This window comes from Bufo bufo, chromosome 2 (genome assembly GCF_905171765.1).
Source record: "Bufo bufo chromosome 2, aBufBuf1.1, whole genome shotgun sequence".
Lineage (NCBI taxonomy): Eukaryota > Metazoa > Chordata > Amphibia > Anura > Bufonidae > Bufo > Bufo bufo.
In genome coordinates this window covers 282777224-282789435 of record NC_053390.1, presented here as the reverse complement: position 1 = coordinate 282789435, position 12212 = coordinate 282777224, and the positions used below count along the sequence as shown (strand labels likewise).

Genomic DNA, 12212 nt, shown 5'->3' with positions numbered 1-12212 from the left:
CATTTCCGCAGAACTACAAGATATAGTTATATCTGATCATGCCCCATTAGTACTGACAATGGCAGAAACTCAAAGAAAGGGCAGTGATATTATATGGAGGGTTCCAACCCATCTAGACAAAATTTTGCTTCACTCTTGAAGATGGCGGGGGAAATAGGACATAGATAATATAAGCCACAGAGACAATATCAGTCTGTTTTGGGACACTGCAAAGGCTGTCCTAAGGGGCAGAATCATTTCTTATGTAGCGGGAAGGAAAAAGGAAATGTGGAATAAATACAAACAGACTAGCCAGAAACTGTGATGCGCATATGCCAGTTACGTAAGATCCCCTTCATCTGCTCACCTCCAAGATTGGAAAGAGGCCCAACAAGCCTTTAACCGATGGGCAGCAGAGAAAGAGTTTCTATAGAAAAGAATGGGAGGCCACCCTTTACAGATATGGCAATAAATCGGGAAGATTACTAGCAGGCCTTTCTAAGGATAAACCTCCAGCTACCCATATAGGGGCGTTAACTGATGAAAAGGGTGATACAACTACAGAATATAAACAGAATCCTGGGCGATTTCTACAAAAACCTATACGCTGATACAAACGACCCCATACAGCAAACCACAATACTAGACCAGATACACATCCCTAAGGTGTCAAATGAACAATTATCTTTCCTGAATTCCCCAGTGACGGAAAGAGGTGCTGGAAACCATTGGGTCACAAAAAACATGCAAAACACCAGGCCCAGACGGGTTAATGGGGGAATTTTATAAAATCTTAAAAGGGCAAATAGGGAATACTTAAACTACGGTATTTAACTCTGCCTTGGGAGAGTGAGGTCTTCCACAGTCATCCTCCTTAGCATACATTAAACTTCTGCTCAAACCGGGTAAAAATGAGCTGCATCCAAGCTCCTATCGGCCTCTCTCATTAATAAATGTAGACGCAAATATTCTGTCAAAGATTATGGCCGACAGATTAGGAACCTTTATGCCTTCACTAATAAGCCCTGTGCAGGTGGGTTTTACTCAGGGTAGAGCAGCTGTGACGAATATCCAAACAGTTTTGGCAGTTCTAGACCAGGTTCAGCACTGGCCCCGCCAGGGAGAGACACCTGCTTTGGATGCGGAAAAAGCTTTCGGTAACGTCAGATGGAACTGGATAGGGTTAGTATTGGACAAGATGGGGTTTGAGGGCCCCTTTCGAAAGTTACTTAGCCATATTTACAGGCATCCCCAGGCAAGGGTTCACACAGGTGGATATTTTTCATCGCCCTTCGAACTGCAAAAGGGTACAAGACAGGGATGCCCCTTATCAACCTTGTTATTCAATTTAGCTATCGAACCCTTATCCCGATATCTCCAAACATCAGAAATAGTCAGAGGTATTAAGGTGGGAGACCAAGAAGTTGGGTTAGCAATATTTGCTGACAATATCATTTTATTTTTGGGTGACCCGACCACACACATCCCTAAAATATTCTCTGCATTGACAGGATTTGGTACATACTCGGGGTATAAAGTAAACCTATGTTGGATCTAAGTGGCAACATAGGCGTAAGTACCCTGATACACAAATCTTATGGCATAGCACCCCCAAGCGACCATATTAAATATCCTGGGATAAAGATAGGCCGATCTCCTGCCTCTTTGTACAACTTGAACTACAAACCCCTACTAGAAAGGATATTCTCTGACTTGAAAAGGTGGGCTAATCTTCCACTCAACTTGGTGGGGAGGTGTCACTTAGTCAAAATGTCATGCTTTGCTAGACTTTTGTACCCCCTACAAACGATACCAGTACTGATAAAACACAAAGATGCAATTGCATTAAATTCACATTTCGTCTCATTTATATGGTCGGGACGGAAGTCCAGAATAGCTCTAGACAAACTTATGAGACCTAAAACAGAGGGTGGAGCAAATTTTCCAAATGTGAGGGGATATAATATAGCATGTTTATTACGTCATATTTTGGATTGGAAAAGAAAGAAACACCAACTACTACTCCAAGCTACCATTAGAAAAGGATATGGGAAGTCCGTGGGATCTGATGGCCTTTGTACATTCTCAATTTTCCAATCTCCCACCAATGATAAAACGTTGAAGAAATATGTGAAAAGTATACCCTCTATGGCTCCCAACACTTCCCCTACCAGCAAATAATGCATTATTGTAGGTCAAAGCTATCAGATATTGTCAGAGAGGCTCCCTCGAATGCTTTTGATACTCTCCTTACTTCAAATGACAGATACTCCATATCAGATTTGTATTCCTTCATTAGGACCAAGCTGCTCTCGGGGAACATCCATTCCATTTATAAAGGTTGGGCAAAGCAATTGGATGAGGAGGAGGTGGGAAGAGAGATAGTTAGTGGGTGGATAGACTTTAGAAAACATATCCTATTTGAAAATTAGGGGGGGAAACCCAATTGAAAATCATGCATAGGACAATTATGCATTTAATTTGCCTTCATCAGCCCTTATGCCAAACAGGCAAACCCAATGCCCAAAATGTCTAGAACAAAAATCTGATTTGTACCATGGGCTTTGGAGCTGCAAACAATTGAAAGCCTTCTGGGATGACACTTGAGCAATAATTAAAGGGTCAAGCAATCTTATGGGTCCCATAGACTGCAAAATGGCATGGTTTCATTCCTGCAGTAAAAGGCCCAGCTCTACAACAGGCAAAGTCACCCATCTGCCTCCCATAGAAACATATCATTATCATGGCGGCAAAGAAACGCATATTAGGTAACTGGTTACTCCCACAACTACTACGGTAAATTCTAAAGAGGTAATTCTGATTACAAAAAAATAAATAAAAAAATGTGGATAGAACAATTACTAGCAACCAAAGAAAGAAAACCAGACAAAATGTTTTTTTTTTAAGAAATGGAAATCTGTTATTGGCAAGACAAGGAGAGAAGACAGCTGGTGGATCCCTTTAGACGAATGGTACCCATTAGAAGAGCTCAAAGGTACTTTAGGGAAATAGAAATAAAAAAGGAAGAACCTAGAGAGTTGGTATAAAAGAACTGGATACTTCTGACAAAGGAAATGTTCGTTTACACATTGTTCTCTGTATTTTAAAGTAACAGACTCAAAAGGGAAATATACGTTATTTTAAAACTATACATTGTTTCATATGAAGCTTGATTGTCAACTAGCAGATACGATATTGTATATGTTAAGTGTTTATTATGTTAAAATGTAAAAGAAAAAAAAAAAAAAAAAAAAAGAAATGAATAGGAGGCACAAACCATTTAACAAACCACACAGCCGCCAGCAAAATTTTGCTGTGAACAGGTCCCTTATGTCATTTTTATCATGGTTTATGTGGCAATGATTTTAATAAAATGCAGCAAAACCACAGCTGTTTTTACAAAAATACTACAGTTTTCCTCTATCCCTCCTTAACCACTTGCGCACAGCCCATTTACTAGAAAACATCTGAGCAGTCAGCATTTAACTCTGCAAGGGCATTTGTGAACATCCTTGCAGAGGCCGAAGCTGCACAAAGATCGTGCACCTGCAAAAGCAGGTAGACAGTTTAGTGACAGCAGGGCTCCACACAGAGAAGGCAAATTTATTTTATTTTTTTACTGTCTCCTCCATCACTGTATACACAGCACTCAATAAGCGCTGTTTATACAGATCAGGAAGCCCTGCTCTTGTCCTAACAGTCATGTGATCGCTGGGAGCCAGGTAACTGCACCAGTTGTTGGTTCTTAGCAGATCCAGACGAGCTCTGCAGTGAGACATCTAGGGTTAGTATGTCCCATGTAACTGGGGCTAATATCCCAGCCCCCATTACAACAGAAATTTTAAGTATTAAAAATTAAGTGTTATAAAACTGCCCACAAAATGTAAAATAAAAAAAATAAAAAGCCACCACTATTCCACATCGCTGCTTCAACCCGGTGACCATAACCCATAAATCTCCTATATCAAAATGACCATAACAGAAAGGGAACATAAATCAAAACAATATTTCAGTTGCACTTTGTGCTAGAAAAATGTGAAAAACAACTATTTTGTCAATTTAACATTTTCCTTGGTATAAAATAGATAACGAAAACTCAAAAATTACATAAAAAAGTCACATGTATCACCAACATAAAAAAACATTTAAATAACCAAAAGAAAAAAATATATCTCTCAAAGATGTAGGATAGTAAATGCAAGAATGTCAGTGCATGGGGAGCAAATTTTCATTACAGAAAGGGCAAAAAAAATTCTATCCAATGAACAGTTATCAATTGTAAACATCAAACAAAATGCACCATAAATGTGGAGTAAAAGTGTGCGCTAGGAAAATGCTGCAATTATGATTTAAGAGCTCACGGATAGATGGCTAGGAGGGGGGTCCGAAGGCACTGATGGCTAGGAGGGGGGTCCGAAGGCACTGATGGCTAGGAGGGGGGTCCGAAGGCACTGATGGCTAGGAGGGGGGGCCGAAGGCACTGATGGCTAGGAGGGGGGTCCGAAGGCACTGATGGCTAGGAGGGGGGGCCGAAGGCACTGATGGCTAGGAGGGGGGTCCGAAGGCACTGATGGCTAGGAGGGGGGTCCGAAGGCACTGATGGCTAGGAGGGGGGTCCGAAGGCACTGATGGCTAGGAGGGGGGTCCGAAGGCACTGATGGCTAGGAGGGGGGTCCGAAGGCACTGATGGCTAGGAGGGGGGTCCGAAGGCACTGATGGCTAGGAGGGGGGTCCGAAGGCACTGATGGCTAGGAGGGGGGTCCGAAGGCACTGATGGCTAGGAGGGAGAGCCGAAGGCACTGATGGCTAGGAGGGAGAGCCGAAGGCACTGATGGCTAGGAGGGAGAGCCGAAGGCACTGATGGCTAGGAGGGAGAGCCGAAGGCACTGATGGCTAGGAGGGAGAGCCGAAGGCACTGATGGCTAGGAGGGAGAGCCGAAGGCACTGATGGCTAGGAGGGAGAGCCGAAGGCACTGATGGCTAGGAGGGAGAGCCTAAGGCACTGATGGCTAGGAGGGAGAGCCGAAGGCACTGGGAGATAGTGGAAGTGATAGGACTGGGGGGAAACTGATGCACTTCGGCTGATTGCACAGGGGGGAACGAAGGGTGTTGGGGACTGATGGTAGGGGGTCTGATGAGTTTTTATAAAGGAAAACAGTCTATTAATTCATTTTTTCTTTTTAGAGTACTCGATTTATCGTAAAAATAAATCGGTAGAATACTCGATTACTAAATAATCGTTTACTGCAGCCCTAGTGGTATGCTTGCTTTGAAACATAAATGTAATCACCAGCAAAACACAAATACAATGCAGACTTACCAGTTATAGTGCTGTGATCTACAGAATGTCGCTCTAATGCAAGGATATAACTTTTCCACAAGCCTACAGTCCATGGGCAATTTCTGACAGCTCGATCATGTGCGCCAAGCACAAGTTCCTTCATTTTTAGCTGCCTGTCCTAAAGGAGAGAGTGTTATTAGGTTTTTTATTTTCCCTTTTGTCTATGAAGCCAATAGATGCATGCTAAAATGATCATATAAATCTTTGAAAACTGGCAAGATTGTCTTTTCCAACCAGGTACTCACTAGATACTGTGTATATCTGGCCCACAGATCTGGCACTAAGCAGTTGTCTGCCAAGGCACGCTCGAAAATAAGCTGGATACGAGCAGGGTCTCCTTGCTTCACTTCAAAGTCAATGTATGCTTGGTATTCTGCCAGCTTCGGCGTTTCAGCAGCCAGCTAATGGAGCACAAGATGGACAGTTATAGGCATTAAGAACCTAACACACAAAACACATCCTGCTATTCTTAATAGTGGTCTACAATACAAGCGTTTTCAAAATGTGATGTTTTATTTCAACCGTTTAGTTCCTAGACTGTAATAAAAATATACAAAAACTATAATGCAATATATAGATGAAAGATTACTAAGGGTCTAATAGCCATTTCATACAAAAATAGTCTTAGCCATCATGCACATAGCAGTGTCTCCACCTTATATTGTCTTGAGAACATCTCCGTATAAAACTTTTTTTTTTCGGATGCATACTGGATCCAACGGAAATATATACGTGACATTGAAGGCATTTGGAAGCACAGTAGGGCCCAGTCCACCTCTAAGGGTGTTAGATCACAGCTCTGTGCAATTCATTGGTCTTACTGAGCTGTAATACGGTCGCTTGAGGACTTATTTAAAAGGGAACATGGATCAAGGAGGCATATGGTGATACTCAGACTTCAGTATGGGTTGGCAGTAATACCATCTGCCACATGGCACGAGTTGGAAAATGCCACAGTTTTCTTTTTCTCTTCTCACAGACAAAATCTATAAGAAAACGTCTCAGTGTGAGAAATCACAGAGGTGCATAGGCGTCCATAGAACTAGTGCATATTTAGGATAGACGTGATTGTTTTTTTTATCAATGGCTGAATCCTTGTGACGTTATGACTTTCCCAATTAGCTGCTTCTCCAGTGGCTGGAACGATAGTCATCGTGTATGGATTCAATAGGATTCTTACATTCTATATGAAAAACACACCCCACAAAATCTACTGCCCACAAACAAGTCGACTCATGAAATATGGTGCATAGTGCTCACCAGTGCCTCCTCATAAGGCTTATACTTTTCCACTAGTTGGATCGCCTTCTTATAGTTCTGATTGACAGACTCTGGAATGGGCTCTTCTGACCACTCTTCATACTCTGCATAGGTTGAGGCCATATCTATCAAGAACAAAATGCACCCCAGATTATAAGCACTTTATAGAAATTCTTCAGTTTGTAGATCTACACAGGACCAAAATTAAGTCATATGAACTAAAAACTGAAGCCACACCACAGGGCTACAATATTTTCGGCTCTAGATTATGCTCACATATTGCTTTTACAACATAGAAAGTATTCAATACTTGAGTCACTGTCCCGTTATTCAAGATTTTGTCTTATCTACTTAAAAATCAGCGCTTGCCACCGGCAGATCGTGCTGTCTGATAGCGATCTGAGGCCGGCAAAATACTAGACAGTATGGAGATGAGCGATGGCATAAAGATCGCTCCTGCCCAAGCTGCAGAGGAAATCACTGCATGTAACAGCAGCGGTCTGCTCCGCTAGCTAGCAAACGATTGTCGGGAGGGAATGCTTCCCTCCCAACAATCGCTTGCCGTCTGCCTGTATAATACAAAGTAAAAAATACAATGCAACAGCACTCTGCAAACCAAATAAAGTACAAAAAAGTATTCTAATGCTAATGCTATGCTTATTATGTAAATTAGAGATGCTTGGCAAATACATTTTGTACAAAATTATTTGAGCCCGTCTGCCACACGTCAAGGCGATCTCTGTAAGACAGGAACCGAATACTAAATTCTACTTGTTATGTGCCATGACGACTCCATACAATTCAGGGAGTGTAGGTTCCACATGCATGCTGCACCCACCTTAATTTTTGTCATCTTTGGTGCCAAAATGGCCTCCATTAATGGGCTCGGCATGCATGTTGGGACCTGCATTCCCTGGATTTAATGGAGGCCATTTTGGCACCAAAGATGACAAAAATGAAGGTGGGCGCAGCATGCATGTGGAACCTACACTCCCTGAATTGTATGGAGCCGTCATGGCACATAACAGGTAGAATTTAGTGTAAGGTTCCCGTCTTACAAAGATCGCCTTGACAAGTTCTATTTTTTTTGCGGTGCGGAGGCACGGACAGAAACACCACGGAAGCACTCTGTAGTGCTTCCGTGCCTCCGTTCCGGACTGCAGACCCATTCAAGTGAATGGGTCCGCATCCATGATGCGGGGAGCACACGGCCAGTGTCCGCATATTGCAGACCCACTGTCTGAAGGCCGCAATACGGGCCACGGGCAGCAACAGCCGTGTGCATGAGGCTTTAGGCTGTACATATGAGATACTAGTCAGCTGAACACTCGTTTGACTGTCAGCTATGTCTGAATCAGGGAGTTAAACTGCTGCCAGACACCCCTGGTTGCGGCTTAGCTGTGCAAGAAAAAACTGATCGGGCATAATAAAATTCAACAGCCATCAGAAGAGTTGGGAGACACCCCCCCCCCCCCCCCATATACATATATATATATATATATATATATATATATATATATATATATATTAATTTATTTATTTATTAGATGGTCAGTTGGGCCCACAAAAAATGCCCAGCTGTAGTCAGTATAGTAACGTCTATACCAACCATTCAACCAAATAAGATGAGATATGTCTCCCTCCTCCGGCACATTGGTAGGAGCATTCACAGAATGTTGAATACCACTGCCTTAGACAATCCCCAGACAAAAAATTAAACAGATAAGTTTAAGATTAACTCCTGTAGTCTCTGGGATTTCTGCAAAGTGTGTTTGTTTCAGGGGAGTCCTGTAGACCTTACTTTATTTCTGGGTTTAGCGTCTATTTAAATGTTTTTTTTTGTTCATGCTTCGTATTCATAAAAAGAAACTTACCTAGAAGGGGTACACCTATCTGCCGTTTGAAAAGAGTGTGGATCTTCTCAAGTTGGGTATTCAGCATTTGCTGCTGTTCTGCTGAAGGAATGGTACCAGGCAAAGGCTAATATATAAGAAATAAAGCCATTAATAAATAACGGTTCTGTACATTGCAAACAATTCACAGCATGAAAGCCAAAAAAGATTTACCAAAAGCAGAGCTAGTTGTATTAACAAGAGAATAAATTACCTGTATGGTTCCTAATATTGCATTCTCAAATTCCCTGTAGGCATCCCAGATGCTTGATCCTTTGGTCATATGAAGTCCAACAGCTGTTAGTGCTCTCTCAAAGATACCACGAACCTTGGCAATGCCACCCTCTGCCCCCATCCCTCCAATTGAATATTGGGCATACTCCAACCAAATTTCTGGACCTAAAGGAAACATACATTTCTGTGAAGAAGTTTTATTTTCTGCTTTACCGCAGTATAATGTACATCCTTGAGGGTTTGTTTCTTTGTACATGATGCTACATAGAGTATGTGACAGACAGATGTATATATAGAGGACGTGAGGGTGGGTGTATAAGTGCCTTCAAGACAAACAAAGCTTACAGATATAGTCTTTAACAGCTTTCTCAAACAGCTCGTAAACCAATTCCCGACTTGAATTATCTTCAGCAATTTTCATCTCATCCTTCAACCAGTCTAACCATATCTCTATAGGAAGAAGAACAGACAAATAAGGTTGGCATCATAGAAGTTATTTTGCATATAAAATATATAAACAATAAATAAACATATCACATATTGCCACATCTGAAAAGTCCAAACTATTAAAATATAAAAAAAAATAATCTATGCGGTGAACAGAAAGAAAATATAAAAATGCGCGATTCGGCATTTTTTAAAATGCGGAATGCACGTGGCTTTTTTGGTGTTTTATTTTTTCACGTGGTATCGAATATCGCAATACTTTTTTTATCGTATCGAAATTGAATCAAATAAAAAATTTGGTATCGCAACAACTCTAGTATAGATCCTATGTTCTACTTTGTATATACAAGTTAAGGTTATGCTGTATTTAGTGACTTGCAGTTGGTAGAGGTATTCTCTATTACACTATAATACCCTATTAGTGAATGGTATAAAAGTATCCCGCCCAATATCTGTTTCTCTACCGCTGGCTCCATAAGTGAGACAACCAAAGCATTTCACATTCATACCTTCAGTTAGAGGGAAGAGGTCGCTCATCTTCTGACGGGCACGTCTTAATCTGTCCAGTTCTCCCTCCTGCCTCAAGAGTTTGATGAGGTCCACATGGCAGTTGTAGTCAAAGGCGTTTATGGAGAGCTGATAGGGAAGAAACACATTGTGCACTGAGGTCACTATACAGCATTACTGTAAGACACAATCAGAATTACTTTCTGCACCAGCTATGTTCTTTACCGACACTGTTTTCCTATTGGTTACGGTGAAATCACTGGTTGTAGAATAGACCTTAGATGTACTGTGTGGTCTAAGGTCAAACTTGGCTCCTCATGAGGAATCATAATTCTGAAAGCTGCTACGTTCATCCTAGACTAGGTCCCACCTAGAGTCCAAAAGTCTAAAGGCACATCCACAATGTCGTCTGACACTTTGGGGGGAAACAGCGATCAGTTAGGATGGACTTCTACACGTTCAATCATCTCTTTTTTCCCAAGTGACAAGCATGACCGAACATCTTATATCCTTCCATAGAGATAACATGCATAACCGCCTACCTACCTACTTACCTCATTCAGCTTGTATCCATGTCAACCAAAAGTGACCATGTACCAATCCATGGATGGTCAGAATGGTCAGTAGAGCAGAACAGTCCCTTAAAGGGATTCCGTCAGCTAGGTTTAGCCTATAGAGCTGCGGACATGCGCTGCTAGATCGCCGCAATATATATTCCCCATAGCTGCGAGTGCTTTTATTTAGGCAAAAAACGATTTTATATATATGTAAATGAGGCTAGTAAGGAGCCCCAGGGGCTGTTACCAACGTTTCAGGAGCCCAGCCACGTCCACTGTGAAGGAGCCCAGCATCCTCCAAATCTCCTCCTTGCTCCCCGACATCAGAAAGCCAGAGCGCCGTAATCTCGCGATGCGTGAGCTAGCACATGCGCAGTTCATTCCCTGAGGCTGTTGGTAACAGCCCCTTGGGCTCCTTACTAGCCTACTTTGTGTGTATATATATATATATATATATATATATATATATATATATTTATATTTATATTTATATTAGTTTTTTTAACTAAATAAAAGCATTTAAAAAAGGTATGGGAAATATATATTGTGGACGTGCTAGCGGCGATCTAGCAGGCCATGTCCGCAGCTCTATAGGCTAAATCCAGGTGACAGAATCCCTTTGAAGGGTTTTCCAGGACCGACATATTAATGACTTATCCAAAGGACAGGTCATCAATATGAGATTGGTGGTGTCTGGCACCCTCACACACAGGTTGCAGAAGTAAGGCTTTGTTCACATCACGTTCAGCCTTTCCGTTCTCCTGCTCCGTTATAGGACAGATTCGGCACATAACTGACCCAAACGGAGGACCCCATAGACTATAATAGGGGCCGTTATGTTTCCGCTCAGAGGAAGATTTTTGAAGCAGAGATAAAAGTCCTGCATGCACTACTTTTGTCTCTGCTCTAAAATCTTCCTCTGAGCGGAAACCTAACAGACCCCAATATAGTCTATGGGGTCCTTAGGTTCCGTTCGGCTCAGTTATGTGCCGCATCCGTCCTTTCCGTTCTCCTGGTCCTATAACGGCAGGAGAACGGAAGCAGCAGTCTATGTCGGTAGCAGTTCCCATCATGCACTGCTGAGATCTACTCCAGCTTGTTCTCCCCCTCCCTGTATTCCATTGCTTTCTATATTGTGCCCCCTCACATTAGTGCCCATTACAGCCTCCTAGAACTCCTGGTTCTGGAACTGAGCATGCTTGAGCAGCGAGCAGTTGCACAGGTTGTAACTAGATCAGCAGAGTACAGGCTGTTATAAACCGCCATGCCTCTGCATTCTGCTGACAGGAACACATCTTCTGCATCAACACAGTAGAAACTTCGGAGGTCCAAGGCGACCACCTCTGAACACCCCCTCGCTCGGAAATATTGGAGACCACTTGTTCCCAACCATCACCTGCTCTTCCAGTCTCTGAATTTCGGCTTCATTTTCTTTCTCGTCTTCCTCATCGGAGGACGACTGCCCGGTTCCCTCAGGCGAGCCGTCCCCGCGCTCTTCGTCCTCTGATTCCATTTCTTCTTCTCCTTCCTCCTCTTCACCACCGAGCCCCTGGGTTTCCCTCTCCTTCAGCCCGTGCTCAGCAGCCGCCATCGTGCTCTTTGCTGCGAATACACAACGTTGTTGGGCGGACAGGTGTCCGCGTGACTCCTGCCTCCAGCATTCCTATTAATAAGCAGTATTAATCACAAAGCCGCTGAAAATACACCCTTTGTGTGCTATAGAACGTCTCCATGGAGCCTGTGTGTATATTTCATCAATATAATGTCCAGAGAGAATGTTTATTTTTCATGCAGGCAGCAGGGACAGCCTTGTCTCCAGGGAGACGGAGGACCAGGCGTTCTTAGGGTCCTATTTAGAGCTGCGTACGCTGTGCACGCGATGTTATAGTGGCGGGAGGACATGTTGGTTGTGGCAAGACGTACAGGGTTGGGAGAGATTGATGGGAATTATCCTCCAGCCGTATATAAATGTCATGGAGCAGAATTTCTATATCG

At 42.7% G+C, this 12212-nt stretch overlaps 1 protein-coding gene across 1 annotated transcript in view; it reads right to left on the bottom strand.

The window, feature by feature from the left end:
- The window catches only part of SART3 (spliceosome associated factor 3, U4/U6 recycling protein), a 67305-nt gene extending 55480 nt beyond the window's left edge, over window positions 1-11825 (bottom strand). The window contains exons 1-8 of the mRNA XM_040416619.1: window positions 11614-11825; window positions 9663-9789; window positions 9052-9156; window positions 8687-8871; window positions 8455-8560; window positions 6581-6705; window positions 5566-5721; window positions 5300-5438 (exon numbers count right to left, since the gene is read on the bottom strand). Coding sequence (XP_040272553.1) covers window positions 5300-5438; window positions 5566-5721; window positions 6581-6705; window positions 8455-8560; window positions 8687-8871; window positions 9052-9156; window positions 9663-9789; window positions 11614-11808 — 1138 coding nt within the window. The 5' untranslated portion in view covers window positions 11809-11825. The remainder of the gene's footprint in view (window positions 1-5299; window positions 5439-5565; window positions 5722-6580; window positions 6706-8454; window positions 8561-8686; window positions 8872-9051; window positions 9157-9662; window positions 9790-11613) is intronic.
- Between the last annotated feature and the right edge of the window lie 387 nt (window positions 11826-12212).